The sequence below is a fragment of the Cyanistes caeruleus genome, chromosome 3 (genome assembly GCF_971803275.1).
Source record: "Cyanistes caeruleus chromosome 3, bCyaCae1.hap1.1, whole genome shotgun sequence".
Classification (NCBI taxonomy): domain Eukaryota; kingdom Metazoa; phylum Chordata; class Aves; order Passeriformes; family Paridae; genus Cyanistes; species Cyanistes caeruleus.
In genome coordinates, this window is record NC_141703.1 from 31,767,744 (window position 1) to 31,795,245 (window position 27,502).

Consider the following 27,502-nt stretch of genomic DNA (forward strand, 5'->3'; position numbering starts at 1 on the left):
TTCCTCAGTAACACCTATATTAAAAGAAACATCCAAAAGACCCGTGTTCATGAAAGTGTACAACAGATTGTGTTTGTTTGTTTGTTTGATGCCTCTCTTGGGACTAGTTTTCCATTTCTTCCCATTTCCAGATGGGTTTTTTTATCCATGGAGGAAAAAGAGAAGAGTGCCTGTAACTGCAGTGCTTCATACATTAATTTCTGTAGTATAAGCTGATTGAATGCAGCAAATAAATCCATCCTAGGGAATGGAAACATGAAGTTCCCATCTCATCTTGAAGTGAGGATCCTCTAAAAGAGCCTTAAATATGCAGCCCTATTTGGATGTGATGATGATGCAACTTACATAAGACAGCCCAAAGCAAACAAGCATATATTTTATTCCATATTAGAGAACAGGAGTGTATACTGAAGGATACTATATGAAATACTCACATGTAACCTCGAAACCTACTTAAGTCATTGTTTGGCTTCTCACATTCAATCACACTGGTGAACTTCAAGGGGTCAAATTCTGAGTCCTGGAATAATAAAAGTGTTCATTATTTAGAGAAAATTCTTGAAAATTATATCCAAAATCACTTTTTTCTTTTCTAGTTTTTGTAATATAATAAAGTCCAGTTTTTTTCCAAAGGCAATGAAAGCAAATATGCAGACCACTGGCACTGAAAATCAAAGGGACTTCAGAAAAAAAATTCCAAAGGTGTCTTCCAAAATCTCCCTCACAAGGCTGACTTCTGTTCTGCAACTGGAAGATGCCAAATGAATTTGGTCTGCAGTGGAAAAAATCCAATCAACCTAGAAAATCTCAAAATCTTAAAGATTATCATTATCCTTCATGTTCAGTGAAGCCAGTGAAAATTTAGGACAGTGAGAGTCAACAGACTGCCAATTATCAAAAAGCTAATATGAGCTTTTGAAATATCAGCAAGACTTAATTGCTTTATGCCAACAGAGGTAAATTAATCTACTACAGTAAATTACACACATGTAGCAGAATAACTTTTTCTTAATTATCACTTAAAAACCTTCTTGATTGTCTAGCTCATTACTCTGAAACTGGTATTGTTGCTGACTATTTAAGTTTACCTGTAGTTAGCACCTTGTTGTGTTAGAGCAAAAACATCTTATCACAGCAGAATTACTTAATTTTGTTAAATAAAAATCAAGGTTCTCCTTTCGTTGCTAGATCAAACTACGCATTGAAAGCAGACATATCTGATTCTGGTGCTGCAGAGAAGGCTGTTTATCTTCATCAATGAGGACTACTTTTATAAAGCTGCTTTGCATACCATTTGAATAAAAGAATTAATTGTGAATTATCGTGTTATTAAGATTTCAATAGTAACAGCACTTCATATGTTACATTTTATAATGGTTTTGCTGGGCTGCTGGAGACCCCACTCTAAAACACTAGTTTTAAGAGTAAACTTGTTGAGAATGGTTGAAGAAGAATCAGTAAGCATAGGACAGACACAATCTTATTGCCAGTTTCTCTGAAACACACAGGTGTCTCTGGGATTTTTTGATGTTGACTCTGTTCAGGTGAAAGGAATCAGATTTTGAGTAAGAGATAAAAGAAACATAAAGGATACGTCAGCATCAAAACCAACACCCTCCATTTTTCTACTGGTTACACCTCGAAGAAAGACAGATGTAGACTATATAGGTGATGATTCAAACCACCCAGGCCTGAGACTTTTGAAAACCTTTTCTGTATTTTCAAGAAACACGAGATGGTAAAGAGAATTGTGAAAATGGGATGTCACTTAGAGACAGCTACAGCCCACTGGAGGAAAGAAAAAATTTGACATGCAGAATTCAGCTTGTAAACAAGGGGAAAAAAAAGGAGTAAAAACAAAGGACAACTCCGAGTAGAGACTGCTTTGCTGAGAATCAAGCTCCCCAAATTACATCAAGGCTCACAGTCAAGAACCCGAGCCTTAGCAAGAAGTAACACCTGCTCTGCTGTACCAGAATACGATCTTTTCCTTCCTTGCTTCAGTATGTTGGCAGAAGAAAAAAAGTAGAAGGTATAGGAGAAATAATCTACTAATAATCATCACTGTAGCTTAAACTGCATTTATAAATTGGATGGAATGGGAAACATTTCTTTTCTCCCTATTATAAGATATATAATAAGATTATATAAGATTTATAAGATATATAATTTATAAGATATATAATACATTTATAAGATATATAATACATTTAATTGAGCCCAAATTCTCATTCTGTGGTCTTAAAAAAGAAAAGAAATAAATCCTAACATCTTTGATGAATGTCTGTGAGGGAATCCTAGAGACACCTAATAATAAAACCCAATGTAATCAAATGCAGGTTTTGTATGGCTGCTGAACTCAGCAGAGAGTGTGGCTGGACACATTATCTTCTAGAGCAGCTGGACAGCTGAATTCCCTTTTTACTTAGAAAACCTGCCACCAAGGCTTGTATTTCACAAATAAATACAAAGTACTTCAATACAAAATACTAGATTTAAGTACTTCAATAAAGTACTTAAATCTAGAGGCTTCTAAAGTCTTCACAAAAAAAGAAAGATCTTGTCAAGATCAGAGAGGACTAAATGTACCCGACCTCCCCATCAGTACCATACAATATTGTCTTTCTCCCTTTGTTTGTTGATTTCTTTTCATTTATGACTCAGTTTCGGAACTAAAAGTCCTTTATCATTAAATCTGTCAGTATATTTGTGTTCTGTTACAATTAACTTGAAATATGTGATTATGTTCTTTACCCAGATAATATCTGGGAGTGAAAATCCAATTAGAATAGTAGTTTACATAAGGAAAAAAATCTGATGAATTCTGATTTATGGCAAAAGCTCTTTGGTTTATTAATGAACCAAACTGCTCCATCTCTTCCCTGCGAAATGGAAGGGAAGATATACACTGTATATAATAGCTGATGACACTGTTTTGATGTGAGAATACCTTTTGGTAAATGAGAGAACAAATATGTTAAACGCAGCCTGTGTGTGACTGCTTTCAGTGGTTACAAAGAAGCACAAATTTAATGTAAGATTTCATGATGATCAAAGTTTTGCTCTTTTTTATGCTGATACTCACACTTCAGCAGCAACCGAAACACAAACTGTGATGATGTTCTCATGTATTAGCAGCTAAGAGAAGCTGTAGTTAGACAGAAGTTAAAGCCAAAAGTGTTGCTTTTACAGTGCACAGATTTCCTCTTTTTTCTTGATAAAAGTCTATGGAAAAAAAAAATTCACCACCACTACCTTTAATTTTTCTCTTGCACTAAATTTCTGCTTCACTGTTAAGGTACAAGAAACAAGATCAAAATATAGTCAAAGGTCGAACTTGTCCAGACCCTTGTGCAGCAGTTATCTGGTGTGCCTGATTTTGTGTATCTTACCTCCTGCTTAGAGAACTGCTGGGCATTAAAGCTGTCCCAGTGTCATGAGGGATGAAAAGCTCCATGCCTAGACAGACTGCAGTCTGAGATGAGGCTTTCCAATGCCTAATCTCCCTGAAATCTTGACTTCTGTGGTGTTCTCATCATCCCTCTGTGCACATCAACAAGGCTGGGTCATATACAAAAAGCAGCTGGGGGAATTTCTTCAATTTTCTGAAGGCCTGTATCATTTTTTATCTGGTACCCCAGCAGGTGTCCCAAACTTGTGCCTTGTGCATCACTGATCTGAACAACTGACTCTGGCTGATAAAAATGGGGGAGAGATTCACTGATTGCACATAAGTTCCCCAGAGTATCTTACAAAACTGTTGGGCAGCAAAGGCCAGGGCTAAGTTCTGTTCATGTTAGTCACATTATTTTTGTTGAATAACCAGTTAAGCTTTTGCTACAATGTCCATTTTACTTGCTCTGACTATTTCTAAGGATAAGCCCCTGTAAAATAACGTAAAATAAAACTTACTGCTTTCACTCATGGCAGATGTCTTGCTACTAGGTAGCGCTTAATCTGGAGCCCAGACCCATGCTTTAATAACTTACTATGCTTCAGAAGAGTATTAAATTATGCTTAAGATACAGTGGAGGAGTAAAATCTACTTCTTGCTCAACTCTTTTGCCATATTATCTCATATCTAAAGGGAAAAAAAACAAAACAAGGCCTTTGATTTAATAAGAAACTGACTTTCATCAAATCCCTGACTTCATTTTTTTGATTTTGCCAAGATAGCTTTAGTCCACTGCTTTTCTTGGAAAAAAACTGCTGACTTCTTAGGAAGTCAGAACACCTCCATAGGTATTTCTGAAAGTTTGAAACTGGTCAAGAGGACACACGTGATACTTACATTGGGTATTTTATATACTCAGGGATTCCATGGAATGTATTTAATTTCTCCAGGACTCCTCTTGTTGGGAAAATCTTTAACATCCTATTTCTTCTACATTCTTAAAATGTTGGGAAATCCTTTCCTATTCTAAATGCAGCAATGGAAAAGCTTGTTTTCCTTACATAAGCAGACCTAGTCAAACTGCAAAAACCTGCTGAATATTGATTCCTTCAAAGTTGAATTTCAAATTAAAGTTAAATTGCAGATGCAAACGGTTTTGCGACTAGCCTTTTAACAATGTACTAGCTATTAAATCTGACAAAAGGTTCCATTTAAAACAGTATCTTAGGTCTGCAATAATTGGGCTGTATCTTGTACCCTAAAAAAATGAAGTGTTGAGAAGAAGAAAATTACAATGCCTTTAGAGAGTGGGAAACCAACAGGTAGACAGAAGAAGACAGAATAAAGATTTGTTACAAAAGAAGCAGACTGAATTCAGCTGTCTCCAACATGACTTTGTAGCTTCAGCTGTAAGATGATTCTGAATCTCCACAGTGAAATGCCAACCTTTTCAGTTCTGCTGGCAACCTCACGAAACTGTCATAGCTCAAGAAGCAAAGCATGCCAGATGAGTCAGTTTGACAATTACACAATGTTCAAACAACATATTTCCCTTCATTAAATGCCTGTTGTATGGGTGATTTAATAGCCTGCTAGTGATATTAATAATGCATAGTTATTAAAATGTTTTTCTTTATTCATCTGCCCTACTTTACTGCTGCAGAAACCTGGCTTTGATGTTCAGTCCTTCCTTCCAGTAGGACAGCAATGGGTACCCAGGATGCCCTTGGGTGACAGGGACAGTTACCTGCCCATCACATTGTGTTTACTGGCTATGCTGGGCACCTTAACCAGAGTTCTCCCTGCACTGCAGGGCTGATGAGGGCTCTGGGATTTGTTTTGGCGTTTATGTCTGGAGGAAACTAAAAAGGGAGAAAGGGAGTCATGGGAGTTGAGTTGAGGGAGTCAACTCAAAGAAAATATTTAATAGACAAAAATCTGTCTCAGCCAGAAAAAAACTTTTCCAGTTTAAAAGCCTTTAAGTGCACTAAGAACTCATCCTGTTAATACATTGGTCCATCCTGTTACTGCTTTATACAGCTGTACCCTGCCTTTACCATATAAAATTAATCTGAACTTTTATTAATGTGCAACTGGAATTACATACTGATGTTATGTATCCAAAGCATATGAACTGTTTATATACTGAAAGAGTGAAACATCTTCATGTCTAAACTGCATTAGTCTCTTTGGCACAATTTATCTGTTCCACTAATTCACAAGAAAAGGAAGACACAGATGGATCTATGCTGTTTAGGAACTAAGACGATCCAGCTGTACATCAAAATTTAACTGTTCTGGTTTTCACACTTAAAACTACTACTATAATTGGATTTTTTTCAGTATTGTTTGTCTAAAAGTAACACATGTTCAGCATTCAGAAACACTGGAACAACTGAGCAAATCATATACATTTTACATTTTAGGGGGCTGATCTTCCTCTGGCTAACCAAAGTTTTCCTCTTTGTAGAAAATAATATGAGGGAACAGTGCAATATCCAGGCTGCAGAAAACAAAATTTATTGCTTGCAAGGCCTAGGAGGATTTCAATAATTTTATAATAGCCAACTGAAGAAACTGCTGTTGCTCAGTCACGGAAAAAAAGTATCAAAAAATATGTCAACAACAGCGAAAATACACACATGCAAGTTTTAATGTCCCTCAGGATGATGGCATCCCTAGCAATGCACTTGAAAATTATCGTGGTGTGAATAAATTAATTTATGGACCATAGTAGTGCTGGAGAATGGTAAGAGAACAATGTATATCAGGGTCGAAATACAGACGTAGATCTGGACAATTAAGTGGTATCTGCCTGTTCCAAAATCCAGTCACTGAAATAAATTAATGGGAGGCATAGTCTGTAACAGCAAACCTCAGCAGCAGCTCAACTAAACCACAAACCAAGCCTCTCAAGGACTCCCAAAATTCTGTGTACAACCCACACTGCTCCTCCAGAGGCTTTTTGCTTCACACTCATAGACAGATGTAATTCTCCCCACTCTCCTGTGCTTTCTCCTTTCTGGAAAGATTTCTAGCAGTCTTTCTGCTCCATTTCTTAAGTGATGGAAGAAAATTTAAGTTGATTAGTGGAAAAAACATTGCACAGTCATTTTAAAGTAGTAGCACAACAGCTCAGGCCAGCTTCTGAATATACCTTGTCCTGCTCCTGCTTTAGTCCAGACTGCTGGACAGTCTTGTGGGATGAAGTTCTGCCAGAAGAAATGGCAATGGGAAGGACTAAGATCCTTCACTCAGAAGAGAGAAATGCCAAACACTGCTCTTACATGATTCCACAAATAAAACCCAAAACACTGGAGTCCTGACAGGAAAGAGAGCAGTTGGTAATGCAGGGGTTTTCTCATGAACAGTACAATCTAACAGTAGCAGCTGTAGTGTCAGGATGCAGTTAAACACACCAAAGCTTTATGACCCTAGGTCAGCCTGAAGACAGGGAATCTGGATAAAAGCAGCTTTACCTTACAAAGTACCATGTATAAGAAAAGTCTCCAGGATGTGAGGGAAACCTCTAACATACACCAATTGCCTAAGGGACTGAGAGACTCCAGCCCTTGGCAACTGCAGGGGAGCACAGAGGGAAAGCAGCAGTCCTAATGAAAAGACACCTTTTATTCCAAATACTACAGGGAGGCATTTATATCATCACTATCACAGTTTTGTCAGCCTTTCCACAAGCATGTCCAGTGTAAGGTGTTACAATCAAGTAAAAACTCCCCAAGCTGGACACTGGAGTGCTGTCTTTGCTTGGATTCATATTTTTTATCAATATTTACCATCACATATGCCTTCCCTACTGCAAACATGGCATTCAGAGTGAACCTTCTCCACTTATCCCAGCTGTTTCTGTTCTTGCCTCTTAGTTCTGTGGAGAGGGCGGACATGCAGCTGTGAAGATTAACAGTCAGCCTGAGGCCAGCAGGCTGTGGTTGGCATACACAGGACAGGGGGGAAGTAGGGATGGCTGCAGAACCCCTTTGGTTAGCAGCTTCCCCTCTGGTCTCTTTTCATCTGTTATCTGTTCTACTGAACAAGCTCCTCTGCAATCAACATGTTAAAGCCACCACTAGCAAAATGAAGAGCACCTTCTCAAGGAATTCATGGGTGTTTTATTTTTAAGACACCAACTGACTGCATGAATCTTATGAAAGGAAACTCATAATGGCCTTGTCAGCTCCAAAACTGGCAAATGAGCTGAGTGGAACAAAAATGTATTGTTATGGCAGAGACTGAGGTTTGCTTCTCTTTTTAGCCCTCTAGACAGCCTCATACTTCAGGCAAGTACAATGGCTACAAAGTTCCTGCACAGTCTAGACTGTATGCTTTGCTCAGATAAGTGTGGAAATCAAACACAGATGAATATGTAGATGTATATGACTATGACCTGTTGAATTAGGTCACAGGACAGCACAGCAGAATCTATTACTCTTGTGCAAGCTTTCCTTATCACCTATCTTACTCTCTGTGCAGAAGTCAACGACTTGGACTTCTGCTTTGATACAGTCTTCTGCTTTTATTTGGCCTGTTAGATGGGTAAGGAATTGGCTGGATGGCCACATCCAAAGAGTTACAGTCAATGGTTTGGGGAAACCAGTAACGAATGGTGACCCTCAAGGGTTTGTATTAGGGACCAGTACTATTCATCAGTGACACAGACAGTGGGACTGAAGGCACTCTCAGAAGTTTGCAGATGACACCAAGCTGTGTGGTGTGCTTGACATGCTGGAGGGAAGGGATGCCATCCAGAGAGACCTTAACAGGATTGAGAGGTGGGTATATACAAACTTCATTAAGTTCAACAAGGCCATGTGCATGTTGGGGCAATGACCAATATCAACACAGACTGGGGGATGAATGGATTGACAGCAGCAGCCCTGGGGAGTAGCACTGGAGACACCAATGGATGAAAAATTGGACATGAGCTGGAATTGTGTGCTGGCAACCAAGAAAGCCAGCTGTATCCTGGGATGCATCAAAAAAGTGTTGCCAGCAAGTTGAGGGAGGCAATTCTTCCACTTTCATGGGACCCCACCTGGAGTGCTGTGTCAGCTTTGGTATAAGCAAGACATGTAACAGCTAAGAGTGGTTTCAGAGAAGAGCCACAAAAAGGATCCAAGGGCTGGAACACTTCTCCTACAAGAAAGGTTGAGCAAGTTGTGGTTGAGCTTGGAGAAGGCTCCAGGGAAACCTCATCAAGACCTTTCAATATATAAAAGCAGCTTATAAGAAAGACTGAGAGAGACATTTTACCAAGGCTTGAAGTGAGAGGGCAAGGGGCAACATTTTTAAACTGAGAGCAGATTTAGATTAGACAAAAATATACATTTTTTACTGAAATGATGGTAAAATACTGGAATAGGTTGCCTAGAGAAGCTGTGGTATCCCATCACTAAAGTGTTCAGATTCAAGTTAAATAGGGCTTTGAGAACACTGATCTAATGAAAGATGTCCCTGCCTTTGGCAGGAATGTTAGATTAAATGGTCTTTAAAGGTTCCCTTAGAACTCAAATGATTATATGATTCTTATGCATATATTCATTATTATAAGCATTCAAAAAAGTGAGACGTTGAAGGGCAACCAATGAGAATAAATGTCAGATAAAAGACCAACAAGGAGAACATCAATTGATGAAACAGTTTGTTTCATTTTTCTTCCATGCCATTATCATAACCTAAAGATCACAAACTTCCTATGAAGTACCAGGAGATAGTCCATTGCTTTTTGTTTTTTAGTAGCTGACATGACCCACCTCCCTGCAGCTAATAGCAGGACAAAGTCATTTTTACCCCTCCCTATTACACTGCAGCAGCCTGTAGGTCAGATACCCATGATCTCAGCCATACAGGCCACATTTCTATACAGGTATATGAGGCCATTTGAGGTATACTTTTTAATCTGGTATTAAGTCATACCAAAAATATAGTAAGCAGAGAAGCTTGGAAAAGCTAATTAGAGAAAGGCAAAATGCTTAAGGAATCTTACATGCATTTTTGAACATGTTGCATATTAATTAAATTCTCTTTCTCTTGGAAGCTAAAAGGTTGTGTTCCCAGCTTTGATGTAAATCAGTCTATTTTCTGTACCATTAAGAAAGCTGAATTAGGGTATTAGCACTGGTATAAAACTCCATGCACTACTGATATTTTTAATTCAACACCAAATGGAAGTGCAAACATTACAGTGCTGTGTAGAGAACAGTATCTTGTCCAGTCATGTACCTGCAGGACAACCACAGCTCTCTGTCTCATGAGCACACACACGGAAAGTATCTGACCATCACAGAGTCATAGCACAGCTTGAAAGTATGAACCCAAGTATAACCAATGAACAGAAATGTTCATGATTTCATTGAAATAGCAATTTTGAGACATACAGCCAGCCACTTCCCATGTAAGTAACATTTCAATGCAAATTTCTAATGACTGCCACGGCTTATCACCACTAAACTGTGTAAAAGACTTGGAGGGTAGCAGCAGGTGGAGAAAAGAGAAGTGCAATGAGAGTTCACATCCTTGATGCTGAAATAAATACAGGAGTTCCTCATACTGTTTCTCTGCTGCTATGATTTCTGAGTCCCTGTTTATCTGTTACCACTGTCCGCCCAGCTACAGCCAGGGAAACGGGGGAGATAGTATAGCATGGAACAGAGGAACTTAAAACAAGGCTCTTTCCCTTGCTGAGATTGAAGTTCAGCTTTATTCTTGTTCTTGGGATCCCGTGGAGAAGGAGAGCAGGAGGAAAAGAGGAAGAATATTGATAAGCATGTCTTTTTGAAGGCAGGGGGAAGAGGGTGGTTTACATTCACACAGCCAATAAGGGGAACTCGGGAGAAAGAGATAAGAGGGGAGAAGCTCACATTCTACACTTCAGGGGTGCAGTCTCAGGTCATACCATTTTTCTAAATGCATTACAACACTCTGCCTTTTCTGGCAGAAAAGCAGATCCCTTCTCCACCTCATTACTTTCAAAGGAAAGTGAGACCATACCAATGTAATTTGGGTTATATATGGCTCAATACTGTGAACTCTTCTGCTCTGGAAAAGAAGGTCTTTCCATCCTTTCCTAACCACCAATACTGCCATCTGGGGCTGTGGTTTCAGAGACCAGTATAATATGACATGTTTCCGGCTTGAAAATTGCGAGTTCTCAGTGTTATATTATAAAAACGCATTTCCAAGAACATATATTCCAGGTATTTCCTGTTCTCAGGCCAATGAATGGCTAAGGAAGAAACAGTTCTAGAAATAAACATTTATTCAGTAAAACTGAATTAGGCTATATCAGAAAAGTCAAGGGAAAAAAAAAAAGGAAATATCTTCTAAACTTGATTTAAATGTAAATGTTTACTTTTCTGTAACAGGAGAGCAGTATAGCATTTTATTTTCTCTGTGGACCTGAAACGCTCTTTTGTTTTCTAATACTTTTTCAGAGAAACAGCAAAATCCAAAAAATTCTTGGTTATTGATACAGAGAATGAAATTTCCTGCCTCTACAGAGCTTTGATGCAGCACAAGCACTGGCATAGTACATTTCCTTACATGGATTTACCACTGTTCCACCAATGCTGGAAGGATTACCTTAGAGATGAGAGGTCCTTCACAGCCATGACACTCACGTTAATCAGTTTAGCTCCTTTAACCTACATTTAAACACAAAACCAAACAACTAATGCCAATGGCAAAAGTCAACTACTCAACACTCTTCAGACTCTCAGGACTCTTCCTCTGCTCTCCCCCCTGATACTGCTTGTATTACTACATCCAAAATTTCCTCTTACAGTTATTCAAGGTCTTTGTCTCTCTAATGAAGCTCTCAAAATGCAAACTTGTGGCCTGGACACCTGCACAATGGAAACTAGAAGGAGATGATAACCATACCCAAAGCTGACCAAGGAGGAAGCGAACCATCATTCTTGAGTTTTTTTTTATTTCCCCATACCTCCCAGTGTGAGACTGCTGACTAAGTGGCATGGTTAGGTGTGGAGTGAAAAATTGTTCTCAACCTTCCTTTAGCGCATTTAGCTCAGACAGAATTTGCCACAGCACCGACTTGGGTCATTCTCTGCACGCATCTCTTATATGTTTGTTTCTCTGTTAGAGAGACAGCAGTTGCTTCCTCTTTAACTAGACATGTCCACAGTTTCCACATAAGCCATCTCTGAACAAGATACTATCCAAAAACAGATACAACAGTAAAGGTGTAGAGATTTTCATAACAATCCACCCCGTCAAAGAAACCTACGGAATGTTCTAGGCATTACCTCAGACTAAAGTCCTTCACAGGGTGTGACATGCTTCCATTTTGCACTGACAAACATAAGACTTTTTTCTCTAAAATCTTCAGCTAAACTGTAAAACTAAAAAACAATAGGTTTTAATTTAATATTCTGGTAGTGCATAGCAAAAACTGTTGTTTACTTTTGCTTGCTTGGTTAATTTTTTTAAACTTTATTTTCCCTTGGGAAAATTAATTTTGGCAGCACTATTTGGCAACAGTGGGATGGAGCACTAATCTGATGTTTTAACATGTGCATATCTGGAATTTTCAAGCCAATTTTCACAACCTTCTGAACCTTCTCAAAATACTGCAAAAAAGAAATGCAGAAGGGATAACCCCCAAAAGATGCTAGAGAGGCAGTTTCTCTCACTGTGGCCTGATTCTACCTTATTGAAGTACTCACAGTCAAAACAACACTGAGTCAAATAACAGTGAGTGTGCTGAATAATTCCCATCTACTTGATTATAATAGTGTACTATTCCCACTAATTGCAGGTAGATGATTGCCTGATTACTAGTAAGACAAGAAGCAACAGGGAGAATATGGCTATACCTCTCTTGTCTTGCTTTAGAAGACCCATTCAGACTCTTTGAGGTAAGAAGCTCATATCAACAGGTAAGTTGAAAACCAGTCTGCCTAGAAGTTGAGCTGGTTTAACTTCAACTCTTCTCTCAAACTGGGCTAGTTTAGATAATGCAGATTGATGCACAAGAAATCTTAGCTCAGTTTTGGCTAAACTAACATTTGAAAACTGCTTTATTTTCTCTTTATTTTTTTTTCCTTTTTAATTTTTCTTTGAGTGAGTAAAAACTGAATTCAAAAGCAACATGTACACTGAGATACCAAGGCTTCTCTGTGAGTTGTTTACACTCAATCAGCCTGAGTTGTCCTTGCCAAAGTATCTCATACACAGAGCAGCCTGGAGCCACCAAGTTAGGCTTACAGTGCAGCCCTTCTAGAAAACAATCTTCTCTCCTGGGCCAGCTTCTGCCTGGGACTTACAGGGGAAAATATAAATGGTGTAAATGACTTAATGTTTGGAACAGGGAGCTGTGGGACTGTTTCTCTAAGTCCAGCTGTACCAAATGTATTTCATGCAGGACAGTGCAGGACCAGGAAGGGCTGGAATGAAAGTATCAATTTAGCCTAACTTCCTGGCTGGGACTGAAGAAAAGATATGCCTGCATTAAGCATAGGCTCTACATTCATACATATTCCAGAAGTGTTCACAAACTGACTTGTGAGGAAATCAGATTCATCAGTTAATTTGGTGCTAGTCTGCATGCAAATGAACCTCCCAAACAGGCAGACACCAAATTCAGACGTGCTTTTCAGATGAAATAAATAAGCAGTCACAAAGTAATTTGCAAGGCTTATCTAAACCTGTTTAATCATGCTAGTAATAAGTTTGTTTTGAATGAAGTTCTACTCTTAGGAGAAAATGAGAAAGAAAAAATGCATCTCCTCCCCCCACCAGCCCCCACAGGTATACAGGCACCTTCTCACAGGGGATGGCAGCTGCTACATTTAGCTTAGTTTTCAGCTGAACTGAAGCTTTCCACATAAACATCCAGGACAGGGGCAGTGGTTAATAAAGCATAAGCTGCTCCAGAATCCACAGTGAGTCTTTGTGGATTTTGTTAAAAGGCATACTGAGTGAAAACAGTGGAGCATGGAAACGTAAATGTTTTTCCTGAGTCTAGATTCATACTATCAAAATATCCTAAATCAAGTTTATGAAATCTGAAAGGGAGTTTTGAGCTCTCGCAGCCTGAGCTGTATCTGCTTGTTCACTCTCTGAAGAGCGGCTGACATGACGTCTCAGATGGATGGAAAACATTCCATAAGCAACTGCAGAGGGTGTGGTGGCACGGCAGCTTGCAGAGTAGCACAGAAAACACATTGATTCCTCCTGCCTACTGTGTCTCCTATTAGATCCAGTGCACCAGAAATGGCTGCTGTGACCTGGCAGCAGTGAGGGTGGGTTTGAAACTAGAAGGAAATGGGCAGAATACCTATGAAGAGTTGGTTTGGTTTGTTGTTTTTTTTTCCAAGAGATGTTTACTGGTCCCAGCTAACACTGTTAGACCACAAGCAGTGGGGTTTAGCACAGTGCTTTCTCCTAGTTGCACTTGCCAGTGAGTCATGCTGCACACATGAACCTGATCTGTATTTCAGGGTAAAAACAGTCCACTATACTGTTCGTTTTAAAGACATAGCAAGCAGAAGTATGTTTCTGGCTATTTTAAACAGTTCTAACACATCCTGTTGCTGTAGTAGCAGAATAACAAGAACACAGTATTTAAAGTCTTGGTGGAAAAAATGTCAAGGCCTTTGTAAAATCTCCTGTTTTCTTTTTTTTTTTTTTTTATCTACTCACTGAATAATTTTCTTTTTTCTTGACTATTTTGAGTCTACAACAACAAGGTATAATTCAAACTGTTATCTTCAGACATGGAAGCCAGAGGAATGTATCAGTGACTCTTCTCACAGCTTGTGCATTGATAAGGTGTAGAATCATGTACACAAAGTACAGGTTTATGTCTGGCAGATCGCATTCATTAACAAACATGCAAAGCTAACGAGCAGTATGTTCCCAGTCTACTATAAATTACTTAGACAATTCAAAGCAGCACTAAAATAAGCAGTATTTATGGTCACTAGCACTATAAAAGAAAACAGTTTCCTGGAATTCACAAGTGGAGAGATGCAATCCAAGCCCACAAACGCTGATCCTGGACCTTCTGAGCATATGTTCAAAGTAAAATAATGCCTGCAAAGCACTGAAGACAAGGATACAGAAAAGCTTCTATAATTTCTTATTGCTTCTTCAAGAGGCTTAAAAGGTATCAGAATGCTGCTTTCCTGAACAAAGGTTTGGAAGAGGGAGACTGTAAGACCTTTTCCTCTCTGAGACTATGGCCTTATATGCTGTTACTGCTGAAAAGAAACACACAAAGGTCCTTCAGAGGATGCTGGAGGAACAGTGGCCTTTCCAGAAGACAGCTGTACCCAACAAAACAGTGCTGGCCTTGCTGGCCTTTGGAGAAAATGTAGTGGCTGCAGGAGGACTGCCCAGTGCACATGCCACTTCAGTGACCCCAAACTGGCAACCAGGCTCTCTCTGAGAGCTCAGCACAGACCTGCGGGGCTGTAAACTGTGTGGGTGCACACAGGGCAGGAACAGAATCAAGAAAGCATAACAGTAGCTTAAGACAACAGTTCCTGCTGCCACCCCCACTCCATTCCCATGCCCAGCTGAGTGACAGGTATAGAAATAGCTATCCTTCATTGACCTGCCTCACAGGCATGTGCTCCAAAGTTATGTTATCTCATATATGAAGCAAGCCAACCTTTGTAAAAGTTTATTTTAAAAACTTTAAATACTGATGCAGAGACATTATTCAAAGACAGCTGTTAATAGCTGATAGTTTGAAAAGAAGCTTCCAAAAAATCTGTTTTTTGTCCTGTGATAAGCCACATGATGAGGCACGTCATTCTGTAAAGGAGGGGGGGGGAAGTGTTTAGCAGTGTGGGAAAGAGAGGGTCAAGACTACATAATTTATTTGTTTGTTTTCCTTCTTGAACAACAGGACTGCAGAATGACACAGAACCAAACAGCTATAAACATAACTGAGACTTGTTCTCCTGAGCAAAGTGTCAATATAAAAATGTAAAAGCATTCTCAGCCAATGCATGAACAGGTTGGGATGCAGGTCTTGTAAGACTTGGGAATAAGCTTCTCTGAGGCTTGGCAAAAGGAGGGTTAGCACTAGCTGCAAGAAAATTTTGGTTATCTTAAGTATTTTATGAGATCTAACAATAAATTCTCTCCAGTTGTGGCAACTTAAAATATATCCATATAGGAACTGATGAAGATATATCCGTATAGGAACTGAACTTCAGTCCAACAGACAGGCATCAATTTCTTATTCCATGCTACCTGGCTGTGGTACTAATATTCATCCAACATTTTCCAAGCACTTCCCTCTATCCTGCTGCTGAGTACCTCTCAGCAAGGCAATACCTTCAAGAATCAGTAAGAGCCTATCCCTGCTAGTATGAAGTGTGAAAGCTAATGCTGCTGCATGAATTAACAGTATGCTTAGAGAGCTTTTGGCCAGGATTTTAATGAGGATGGCAAGTATTCTGCTGAATAACGTATGGGGTGCTGTTACAGAGAAGGTTCTGTAATGCTGCAGCTGCTGAAGACTTCTTACTTGTAAGTGTGCACTTTGCCTACAACTTAGTTGATGTAGGAACCCAGGCTTGGATATTTCCTGCTTTCTCAGCTATTTTAAGAGAGGGGAGGTAATCACATGTGGTTTTCTTACAAGTTCTCTTTCAATATTTGACTCCTTGAGGACCAGTCCTGTTTTCATTGGAATGAATGAGCTTTTTGTCACTGACCTCAGTTTAACCCCTGACAATTTACTATGGACCTCACAGCTATTGTAGCTTGGCACCTTGTGATCTGAAATTTATTTTAAAAAAAAATATTTATCCACATTTTTTCTGAGCACACTTCTGAGATAGAAAAGTTCTGTAATCATCTTATGATACAGAGAACTGAGATATGGAAGGTGCATGGGCTGGAAATCCAAAGTATGCTAGGTGTCTACAAAGTTGACGGCGAGTATCTACATAACTGATTTCCTCAGTAAAGCAGGGCATGCTGAGCTAGCCACGCTGCATATACTGTGATGTGCTTGGCTATAACAGAGCTAGCTATGCTTCCCTAGGCATGAACCATTTCCTCAGCCTTCTTCCTCAGTGAGGCCAAATTCAGTCTTTGATAGTCTTTAACCGCTTTGAGGAGGCAATGGCACTGCCACTCACTTTTACACAACAGTCTAAAGGTTACAGGTCTTGCCAAACTGTACAAATGCCAGAGGTGAAGTCTTCAGCTGCCTGGTTTGGATCAGCAATTTAAACCTCCTTGAGTATGCCAAACGAAATGTTGCTGGGGTACTCCCTCCTGGTTTTTCTGCTGTGTTAATGCATGCATGGGATCACTGGTTAAAGACACAGAAGTGACTCGGCAACTGATGGGCGCAGGCACACATCTAGGTGCCACAGCTCACAGGAGCAGGGCAGTCTGTAGGGTTGGCAGGTGTCCTCTCAGCCTGACAGCTTCCAGGAATGCTGAATCACTACTTAGCTGCCAGGGAGCTGGGGATCCCAAGACAGTATAAGGGACTCCTTTGGGTAGCAAGGGTCTTGAAAGCCAGTTTTCTGATAATTTGTAGTTGGACTTATCAATTCCTTTCACCATGTTTACCAGCACCTAATGATATATGTCCAGTGGTCTCTGACCACAGAAATACAACCATCTGCTGTGGATGAGTGGAGGGCATGGTGCCTTCCCTTTGAGACAGAGCTGGAATGTGCCCTTAGCTTATAACTGTGCCTAGAAACGCAAAAAACGCATCTGTGTTCAGTTACCTAAATGAAATCTACAGTTTTTGTCCTACATAATGCACCTGAAGTCATATAAGAAGTCTGTGTTGGCAGAAAACTGTGATACATCATTTGAGCACCTCCCCGAAGCTCTATCCACTGGGAGAGATTTCCTCTCAGCAGGAACAGGATGGGAGGCTTGAGCAGCAATTCAATGAACTTTGAAAACAGTAAGAGTTTTTGAAACATTTGTCCTGTAGCTGATTGTGCTTGTTGCCATGGTGGTAGGTGCCATATCATGTCTAAATTCTGTGTGGAAATCACTGATCATTAAACAAGTCCTTATCTCACATTTTTACAAGCTATTTAGAGAAAAGGTCTACCTACCATAAACAATTATTTGGAAGGCACATTGACTTTTATCCTGTTATTCAGATAATAACTTCATTAATCCCGATCTTTCTCAATACAGCCACAGGCTTCTGTAGTTACCTTTGATGACAGTGGTAAGGGCAACAGCTCCCATTGTTTGCAAAATCCCTCAAATTAGAAGTGCTACTAGGAGAACTGATGTAGTTGAGTTCTAAAAAATAATTTTTTTTTTTCCTGACAAATACAGGAAGTTGGAATTAGCTGGCAAGAGAGATGGGAGAGGAGGGCATACAAATAAATACTATTTCAATAAGATCATTAAAGCAAGTAAAACTTCAGGTAGTTTCCTCTAATTCTGCTGACAGTAACTGATCTGGATTATGTTTTGTTTCAAAATAGTGCTGTTGGAGAGAGATAAGCACAGTGAGAGAGCAGTAAAACAGTTTTTGAGCACAGATACCTCCAGAACAAATGTTTGCTGTCCCTTTAAATCTTACAAGCTTTAATGTTCCAAGTGTTGGAGGGATATTCTGCAACACAGAGTTTGAGGCAGATTTCTAATTGAAACTGATCTGGTTTGCAGGCAGTACATGTTTATATTTAAGTATCTTCTCCTTGGGCATTTAAAATGTGTTTTCAAGAATCAAGCTACAATAGAAGCCATTAAAATCCTCCAACATTTTCCAACCACACACAATTGCCCCAAATAATTCCTATTCAGATTCAGGGAAAAATGATGGTAAAACTTCTGATACTACGATGAGGTCAGTTGTTGGCAAGTGCTAACATTTTAATGACAACCATAACAATAGTTCATTAGCACTATTAGATCAAGCAGATTTAGCTTGTGTGGAGTGTACTGGTAACCAGCTACTTACTCAAATGGAATTCTTATCTTAAATAGGAGTTAGGAATGGAGACTTACCAGTTCTAAGAACCTCCTCACAACCTGTCTTTGTTTTAAGTTAGTTTCACCATCCAGGTTGGCTGTTTCTATGTGGCACAACCCATCGGGATCACTTGAGGAGAGCAGCAATATGTCAGCAGGTATAATTTCATTACAGCGAAGCTGCACAAAGTCTCCGACTTTCACTTCTTTCCAGTATCTGCTTATATATTTCTTCTCATTTCTGAAAACAAACAAACAAACAAAAAAAAAAAAGCACAAGACTTTTAATAAAAAAAATTGCACAGACTGAGATGCTTCTGATAAATCTGGTTTGATTTCTAAAAGGAATACCTGTTACAGGAGTGTCTTTGGAAGGCCCTCAGGAACTCTTAAGTTACTCTGGAAAAAATCAATGCAGATTGCCAAGAGGCCATTTCCCAGTGACTCAGAACCAGGTCTGAGTTACCAAGACCCACTTTTAAGATCCAGAGGGAAACATGTTGATGTCAGACTTGACTAAGCAGGGCAAACAGGAGCTTCACACATTCTCCTTTCTCTCCCTTCATGCTCTGAGTCACATATGATCCCAAGAAGGAAAGAGGGCCAGTGCCCATACTGTGTGAAAAGGAATCATTTAAAGGGGAAGAGAAAAAATGAGAACAAGTCTGGATGCAGGACAACTGCCCGGAATGGCTCCTGAATGTTCTCCCTCATGTGCCACCCTCTGATGCACCCTCACATAGCTTGCCTTTGTTCCTTTTTTCCAACAGGGACAAACTCTGTATATTGCTGCACATCATAGCTGGACAAAGATCCCTAACTGAGAGGAATTTTCAGCATTCATCACTAAAACTGGTAAAATGCAATCCTATCTACTCTACTGGGAAAGGACATTCTAATTTAAGTATTTCTACTCTATTTCTTCTAGCCAGAGTGCTGTCTGTTACATAGCTGATTCCTGCTTAGTTACCCTGAACATTTCATTTTGGAGTACAAGCGCTAAGCCTTGCTAAAGGTCATGCCAGTTTGCTACTTTTTAGTTTTTAACTTTTTCTTGAGAGAAAGAGGAAAAAGGAACAGGTGACCGCCTAATTAATTTTAGCTAAAATTTTAGATTTTAGTTTTACAGCAGGCACAGACTCATGTGCTTTCTTGGCATTTGTGGAAAGTGATTTATTCTTTTATGATTTTGAAAGAAATCAATTTCAAAACAGCCCCAATATTGACTTGTTAAAATACCTCCTTAAAATGGGAAGCTAATATGCTGACACTTTTTTAAGCCATTAGAAGGCCTTCTGCTGTGTAAGGTCCAAGACAATTGTCAATGCTGGCGCTGTCACCAGAGACTGTCTCTTGAGACAGCACTTTAACTGGCAAAATGGGATTCTGATGAGTGGTGGGGAGAGGTGGCAGTAGCCTTTTTATGTTGTTTAAAGTATATTTTTTTTAAAAAAATCACTTTCAGCAGTAATGTGAATAGATTTATAACGAAGTGGAAACAGGGAAGTCCTGACAATGTTGTTACTTTGGAGTTACTGATAGTTATGCCTTCACTGGTGTTAGAGGAATTAGTAACTTAATTGGCCTTTTTTCATGTATTTAGCCCAAATCCTAAACAATAAAGGGTCAGGTATCAGATCAGGTTTATCTCCCAGAATTTCTTCATTGTCTTTTCATAACATCCAGTTTATAAGGGAAAGAATGAAAATTACGGCTGTGATTTCTATTTTGATAAAACCTGAAAAGGATTAGTGCGAACCAAGTGTAAAACATGATAATCTAACAAAGGCAGGTAGTACACCTACTAGGTGCTGAAATTACACATTTTCTTCATAATCAGGCTGAAACAAACATTTAACTTTCTCTGCTAATGAGTATGAATTGCTTTGGAACCCAGTGTGCTACAATACAGTACAAATTACTGCACTGCAGATCTGAAGGGTTTGTTAGCTCTGCAATCTGTAACTCCAAATCCCTTTACATGTGTCTGTTGTTCCTCATCCTTTTTAATTTAACTGTGAAACTGGGTGATGTACAAATGCATGTACAAGGAACAGCAGTACAAAAGCACGATCAGGATAAAAATAGCAAGTAGTCCCATACTGTGCTATAAGCACTACTATTTTTTATTTAATTTCTATTGTTTGAAAAGCATTGCTATTTTAGCATTTCCTCATCCCTCACATGCTTAGCAACTGCCACAACTATATACACGGTGGCAGGAAGGGTGGATATTAAGCAACACAAGGCCAAATGGCTCTGCTGGAATAAATGAAGTTGTTCAGCCTGGAAAAGAGAAGGCTGTAGGGAGCACCTTATTGTGCTTTCCATATGTAAAAGAGACTTGTAAAAAAGGCAATTATTACCAGTGCCAATAGCCACAGGGCAAGGGGTAATGGTTTTAAACTGAAAAAGGATAGGCTTAGATGAAACATAAGATGGTGATAAGATGATAACATTTCTTATGGTGAGGCTGCTGAGACACTGGAACAGGTTGCCCAGTGAAGCTGTGGATGCACCATCCCTGGAAGTGTTCAAAATGAGCCTTTGAGCAACCTGATACATTGAAGAATATCCCTGCTCCTGGCAGGAATATTGGACTAAGCGATTTTTAAAGGTCCTTACTGAGCTAAACCATTCTGTGATTCAATAAATCTATGAATGTAAGACCTCTTGGACATGCACCAGGGCCCCAGGGCACAACCCCCTTCATTAGGCACACGGGAACAATTTGGCCCCATATTCCACTCGATCAGCTCTTTGCTAACAAGGGTCAATAGTGGATGGAAAATTACTGTCTTCATGGAAAATTACTTCCTAATCCTCTTTAGACTGGGTTTCTCTGTGTCCTCTAGCAGAGCTCTGAACTGAGACTTGTCTCACTGCAGCCAGTAAGTGGTCACTGCAAGCTTCTCTGCAGAGTATGGCGTGATAGTCTTCACATGGGGTGATTCAGAAACTATTTGGACATGAATACATCAGGCCCTAAGAAGCTTTCCTTTAACATAGCTCAGCCTAGTCCTCTGAATATGCAGGTTAGCTCACCTCAAGACAGCCGTCATATTCTATATCCAGTACAAACACACCGAGTGACCCCATTGATAAAGTTAAGCTTTTTCCATTGGTTGTGCAGAGACAGGACTTTGTTGTCCAAGTTTTCTATTACCTACTAAATGTTTATTCTTGCTGTTATATTGTGCCAGTAAAATTATATAATATAGAGAGTTAGAAGAGTCAGATTTTCTGTAAGAGAAGCAGCCCAAAAGGATGGCAGTCCTCTGCAGCCTCAGTACAGGGCTTCTGTGGTGGTGCATTCCTTCCTGGGGTCTGCTCTACCTCCTCAAGCCTGTTCTACAACTTGAATAATTCTCATTAGGCCTTGGCTACTTTGTGTAGTGAGTTGGGTGGTGAAATGTCCCTTGAGCATACCAGGAACCCTTGCATAGGTAAGGTGGAGTGGCACTGTTAATTTCAGGGACACGTGCTCCCTGACCAAGGAGGGCAATGAGAAATTATCAGACATCTCTTAATAGCCTTGGAACATTACCCACGTGAATCATAACCCCAGTGAAACTCAGCTTTTGAATAATTTCAGTAGTTATCAACTTGGGTTAGAGTCAGGATGGAAATGGACTAATGAAAAAATGCCAGTCATCTTGGGACCCTGTAAACAGTGGTCCTCAATGAGGCCCTTTGAGTTCTACCAGACCATGGCAGGATGTACCAGCACGGCCCTCAGAGTGGGATGACACTCAGAGCTTGCAATCTGTCAAGCTGCACTACTCAGAGGATTGTCACCAAAAGCTGAAGAGTTGGCTGGGGCTGACACCCCCAGTCCTTGACAGTCAAGCTTCTCCCATTGAAAAATGCCAAGACATTCAATGTAATTCATTGAGACTCCAGTGAAACAAATTGGAACTTCTAACAAGTACCTCTGTGCATATACATGGATATATACACACACACACATTTGTGTCTGTGTGTGTGCAGGCGTGAATTGATTTAAACACCCTACAGATAACTGAATTACTATTTTGATTAAGGTTAATCTTATTTAATCACTTTGTAAATACTAAATTAATCAATTACTGAGTGCTGCTAAGTCCTTCAGATATAAACCATTGCCAGGTTTGAGGCTAAGATTGGACTCAGCCACACCTAAACTGCATCTGAAGTTTAGAAAGCAAGGGAGTCCATTCTGAATCTTGTGACCTAACAGCAGGATTTCCTTATTAAATCCTTTAGATATCCCATGAATGAAGACAGATGACACTTTGAGTTGCACTTAGGTTCCATCAGAAGTTTAGAAAGCAAGGGGGTCCACTCTGTAACTTATGACTCAATGGGGAAATCTCCCTTACCCTATGAACTCTTATTCTAGCCCTGGTGTAAATCATACAATATTTATTATAATTCTAATTTCCCTGTGTGCTTCAGCTCTGTATTAACAGAGAGAACCTTGCCATTATACTCTTTTAAGTCATGCTTTTACAAATTTGTATTAAAATCTGCTTTTGGTAATACCTTTGATTGCTACTCTTGAAGTGGCCTAAACCACTAATTTTGAGGCAGCTGCGAGCCGTATTTGCAAGGGACTTGTTAACAAAAGCTTTTGGCAAGTTTACTTAAACATCATCAAACCTCCTGGAATATTTTGCTGAAAGGCTCAAAGAATTCTGGCAGGAATACAGGAATCATTTCTGGCAGGAAAGATGAGGCAGCATCTCAGTGAGTCCAGTCCCTTACAATGGTCACAGGAAACTGACATGGATATCTAGCCCAGAAGGTGACACCCCACAACTCTAGTTCTACTTACCCTCATTTATCATGAGCCTGATGATACATTTTACTACCTACAATATACTTAAGGCTGATGCTACAAGAAATGAATGCTGCAAACCATGATGAACCACAGGAAGAGGTCAGAGATACTAAATCTTTCAAGCTTGGAGTGTTAGGTAAAAGTCCTACAAATCAATATGCTGCCATGAACTAATGCCATTCTGCAGAAGGAATAAATATTGTTGTTATTCTCTAGTTAAATCACAACAATGAACTATTAATTTCAGACAGCCATGCCCAGCTACTATAATGTGTTCTGTTGAGCTCAAATACTAAGAATGTGCATCCTCCTGCACACAACTTAATCTTTATCAATACACTTGCATGCAAAGAATTGTCAGCTGTGGTTTAAACGCACACTCATGTAAATCTTCATGCTTGTCTCTGCCATAATTTGAAGTAGAACTTTCCAGTGCTTTCAGTTTTCTGAGCATATTGTTACAGGTAAACATTGACAGAAATCTAAAAATGAATAGCTGAAAAGTCAGCTGATACAGCTGTATTGACATCAACGCTTTTGTTAGCCAACAGCAAATGTGGCCCCGGCAGGAGTCAAACTGCAATGATATCCATTGTCCTGGCATATCTGCTTTTGAATATACACACAAAAAGTCTGAGACATCCTTTCAAGTGTATGAACACAGAGAAAAATACTTTCCTTGCTATTAAAAATTTGTATTAGTCAACCATTAGTCTATTGTATATATTTGGCCAATGCTGTTTTGAAGAAGATCTTGAAGGTGAGTGCCAAATCTGAGATTGACTTTGGTTAGCAGCAAAAACTGAACAAACCAAAACTATTGATGTTTTTTAAAAAAATGTCAGTTTCTGATTTAGAAACACAGAAACTCATAAATGACATTTTTTTTCATTTTATGCTTTTTCTTCTTCTTGTCTCCTTTGCAACATGAGCTGATAAAGATAATGCTCATAATTTTTCTTTCTGGACATGCAGACACCACTTGATATCTACAAAAGACTGAAATTTTCAAACTGTCTCTGTTCAGAAATTACAAAAATGAGAGTTTACTTCTTTTGAATGTATTTTAACATTTTTGACATAATAAGGAATTATTGAAAATTACTTAAGATAACATATATATAGGTATATAATAATAAGATAAAATATGTCTTGCGTCTTCTCTAGAATTTCTTTTTTTAAGTTTGGGAAAATTATCATAAACAATACTAGGCAAAGAAATATGAAAGTCATGCAGCTGTAATCTGTTCCACTTGTGTAAGGTCTGCATATTAGAAATTTTATACATTAAATTGAGAGGATGGGGACTACAAGCTAATCATTTCTTCCTGTACTGTTCCATTGACAAAAAAATTACAGTTAATTAGTGGGAATGGCTGATGCAGATTTGCTCCATCAGATTGAGTGGCTGGGGCACCCCGTGCTTCTGTGTAGCGCTACCTTAGCCTAGTCTCAGCACAGGTGCCTGAATATACCTCAACAGGGCTTGTAAAACACATGTTCCAGAAGATTGGAAGATGTTCTCTTGCACTTTTTGGGGTGTTCAGCCTGTTTGACCTGGTTTATAGAGCATACCCTTTCCTACATACATTCCAGCTGCAACCCAGAGGTTTTCAAGCCTCACAAAACATCCAGATAAAATGTCGTTTCCCAGTCCAAGCCCATCCGCTGACCTGCTTTTGAAGTAACAATTGTCTTTACTTCAAAAGAAATCTGTCTCCTTTGCCTTCCCTGCCAGCTGAGGTTGGACAGTAGGATTTTAAAGAAACAGCAAGAAACTAAGTCTGTGGAAGACGAAAAGCCCTCCACAAAAGACAGTCGAAGAGCTGTTGTGCATGTACAAAGCATACTTTGTATCTGTTCTTGATGTCAGCCAGGTCCTTCCTTTTCATCTCAGGAGGTAGAAATAGATTGGGGTAGCACAAAAGAATGATTCAGGTACATCTCTGCTCCCAGTGATTTAAAATATGTTCCGATCAATTGCCTACAAGTGCTGCAACCAATCTTCTGGTTAGGTATGATCTAACTAAAAAAACTTGGGAGCTAATTAGCAGGGCCCAAACAGAGCAGCAACTTCTGAAGGAGAACCTCAAACTAATGCAAACACAGAAGTGTCACATCAGGCCAGACTATCTTTAGGGAGGCTCCAGCATCCAGCTGTTTCTCATTAGGTCTTTATGCTCTTACAGTTTTCCTAAATCATCCGTTCTTTCTCTTGCCTGGTCTGGAGCCTTCACTTCAGTCTCCTACCTCTCCTCTCAGGACTTGCTGGTGTGGAGAGGGTTCCCACAAAGGAACACTGTTAACTAAGGAACTGTGAACACTTCAGTGGCAAGCAGAGATATTACAAAATTCATCACAAGCTACAAAATAAGAGCTGGTCGACAGCATGTGAAATACGTGAACAAAAGTGCTGTGTTATAACCAGTATCAACTATGATTTGAAAACTACGAGTGTAGTAGATCACAGGTTTAAAAACAAGAGCTATCTGTGAGACCAAGGCATACATTGAACAAAGTCTGAACATGTCAAGCATCTATGGAAACATGTTGAGAACCATTTGGGTACAATTACAATGTCACGGCAAAATGAAGGAAAAACATGTAGAGTAAATTAATGCCAAAAGAGGTTACATAATGCCCAGAATATGTCTCCATTCCGCCACAAATGATAACATCTGTTTCTATGAAAATAAATCACAATGAGACTCTGAATCTGATACTCACCAGACAAAACAGATTAGTAGAGTGTGTTTTTGAGAAACATTGAAGAGAATGAAATCTCTCCATAACTGAAGTTTCTAAATAGACTCTATAATCTACACCTTATTTTAGGAGCATTATTTTCACACACTTCAAATATCCTCTTTTTCCCTTTTATGTAGTATTAGCATGTGCAAATTTATGTTACAGTTGCTAGAAGCAAATCTGCATATTTAGTGATGATGAGGCATAAAGGTGCCTTTTATCAAATTAATACTTTCTGAAAACTGCTAATTTTTCCACTAATAGTGAAATGATTCCAGCTTATAATGTAGAAGTAGTAATTAAACTTCTCTTGGTAGTGTTATCTCCATTATACCTCATGTTGAAAGAAATCTCACTATTGTTAAATATAATGAAACATTTACTACCCGGAATAAATGATTTTTCAGCCAAGAAACTTGTTGTGATAACAACATGAAACACAAAAGCAGAACATGTAATGAAACGTTATACAAACTGAAGAAAGGAAAAGCTGTCTTCTAGAACTTGATTTTAAAACAAGACTGTTCCAGAGAGACATCTAGTCTCTAGGGTTTCTGTACGTGGTATGATTCTCAACCTCTTATGTTTGCTGCCAAAAATGCAAAAAAAGTCCTATCACTCTCCCAACAAACATATACATTGGGAGAGAAGAATATCAGTTGTTTTATATATAGCAGGACAGATAGATAATTTAGTATTGAGGTTTTCTAAATGGTATCACACAAGGAGGTGGAAGAACAGCCTGGATGCAGCCTGGCTCACAGCCAGATAACATTCTCATCCTGATTTTCAGAGCCGTCACAGATAATTAACATTGAATATTTCCATTAAAGTGCTACTCCAAGCCACTGCAAAAAGATTCATCCCAGCTCAGTGCTCTGAAAACAAAGAAGAAGAAGAAATAATGTCCTGCTGAAGAGAAGCCACTGAAACAGTAGATACCTCATGACACAAACCTCCTGAATCTGTGCCTGATGCCTAAACAATTGAAGAAAAAGCAGAAACTCTTCCTAGGGATAACTTAGGGGCCAAATTTTGGTAAGCCATGAGCTCCACGTAGGAGCTTTCCAGGGTCCTTGTCCTCTAAACCAATAATCAGTGGCTTGAGGAGACTTAGGAATACTTTCTGAGTGCCTAAAATTCAGGTGCAAGATACATAAATCTAGTGGACTAAATCCTCCTTTTCGTGCTCTCCCACTACATTTAGGGCAATACAATCACATGACCATTCCAAGGGAGCTCTTCATATCTTAAAGGTACATATCAGAACATAAATTAAGCATGGCTCTGCACAGTTACTAAGGAAAATCCCATTCTTTAAGAGTTATGTCACTTCAGTGGAAATTTTATTCCTCATTCCTCTTGTTCTGCACATCTGCCTCATTTGATTTCAGGACAACTTGACCCAGGACATAAAAAAAGCATTAATATACTCACTATGTAAACACAAAAAGCCATTTGTAAAGAGATTCTAAAGACAAGTACTTCTTAAGAAGTGCAACTGTTTGTATTTGAAAAAATATTCCAGTTCTTTTAAGTAAACATATAAAAACTGAAAGAATTTTTATCAGTTCTAATTA

At 39.2% G+C, this 27,502-nt stretch overlaps 1 protein-coding gene across 3 annotated transcripts in view; it reads right to left on the reverse strand.

Moving 5' to 3' along the window:
• The window catches only part of ATP10A (ATPase phospholipid transporting 10A (putative)), a 110,745-nt gene that overhangs the window by 48,980 nt on the left and 34,263 nt on the right, over positions 1 to 27,502 (reverse strand). The window contains exons 2-3 of one of the 3 annotated variants that reach the window (XM_023948707.2): positions 18,389 to 18,593; positions 435 to 520 (exon numbers count right to left, since the gene is read on the reverse strand). In XM_023948707.2, coding sequence (XP_023804475.2) covers positions 435 to 520; positions 18,389 to 18,593 — 291 coding nt within the window. Of the gene's footprint in view, positions 1 to 434; positions 521 to 1,088; positions 1,557 to 18,388; positions 18,594 to 27,502 lie in introns of those variants that run through there. The other 2 variants (XM_086880594.1, XM_086880595.1) reach the window with 2 other exon arrangements.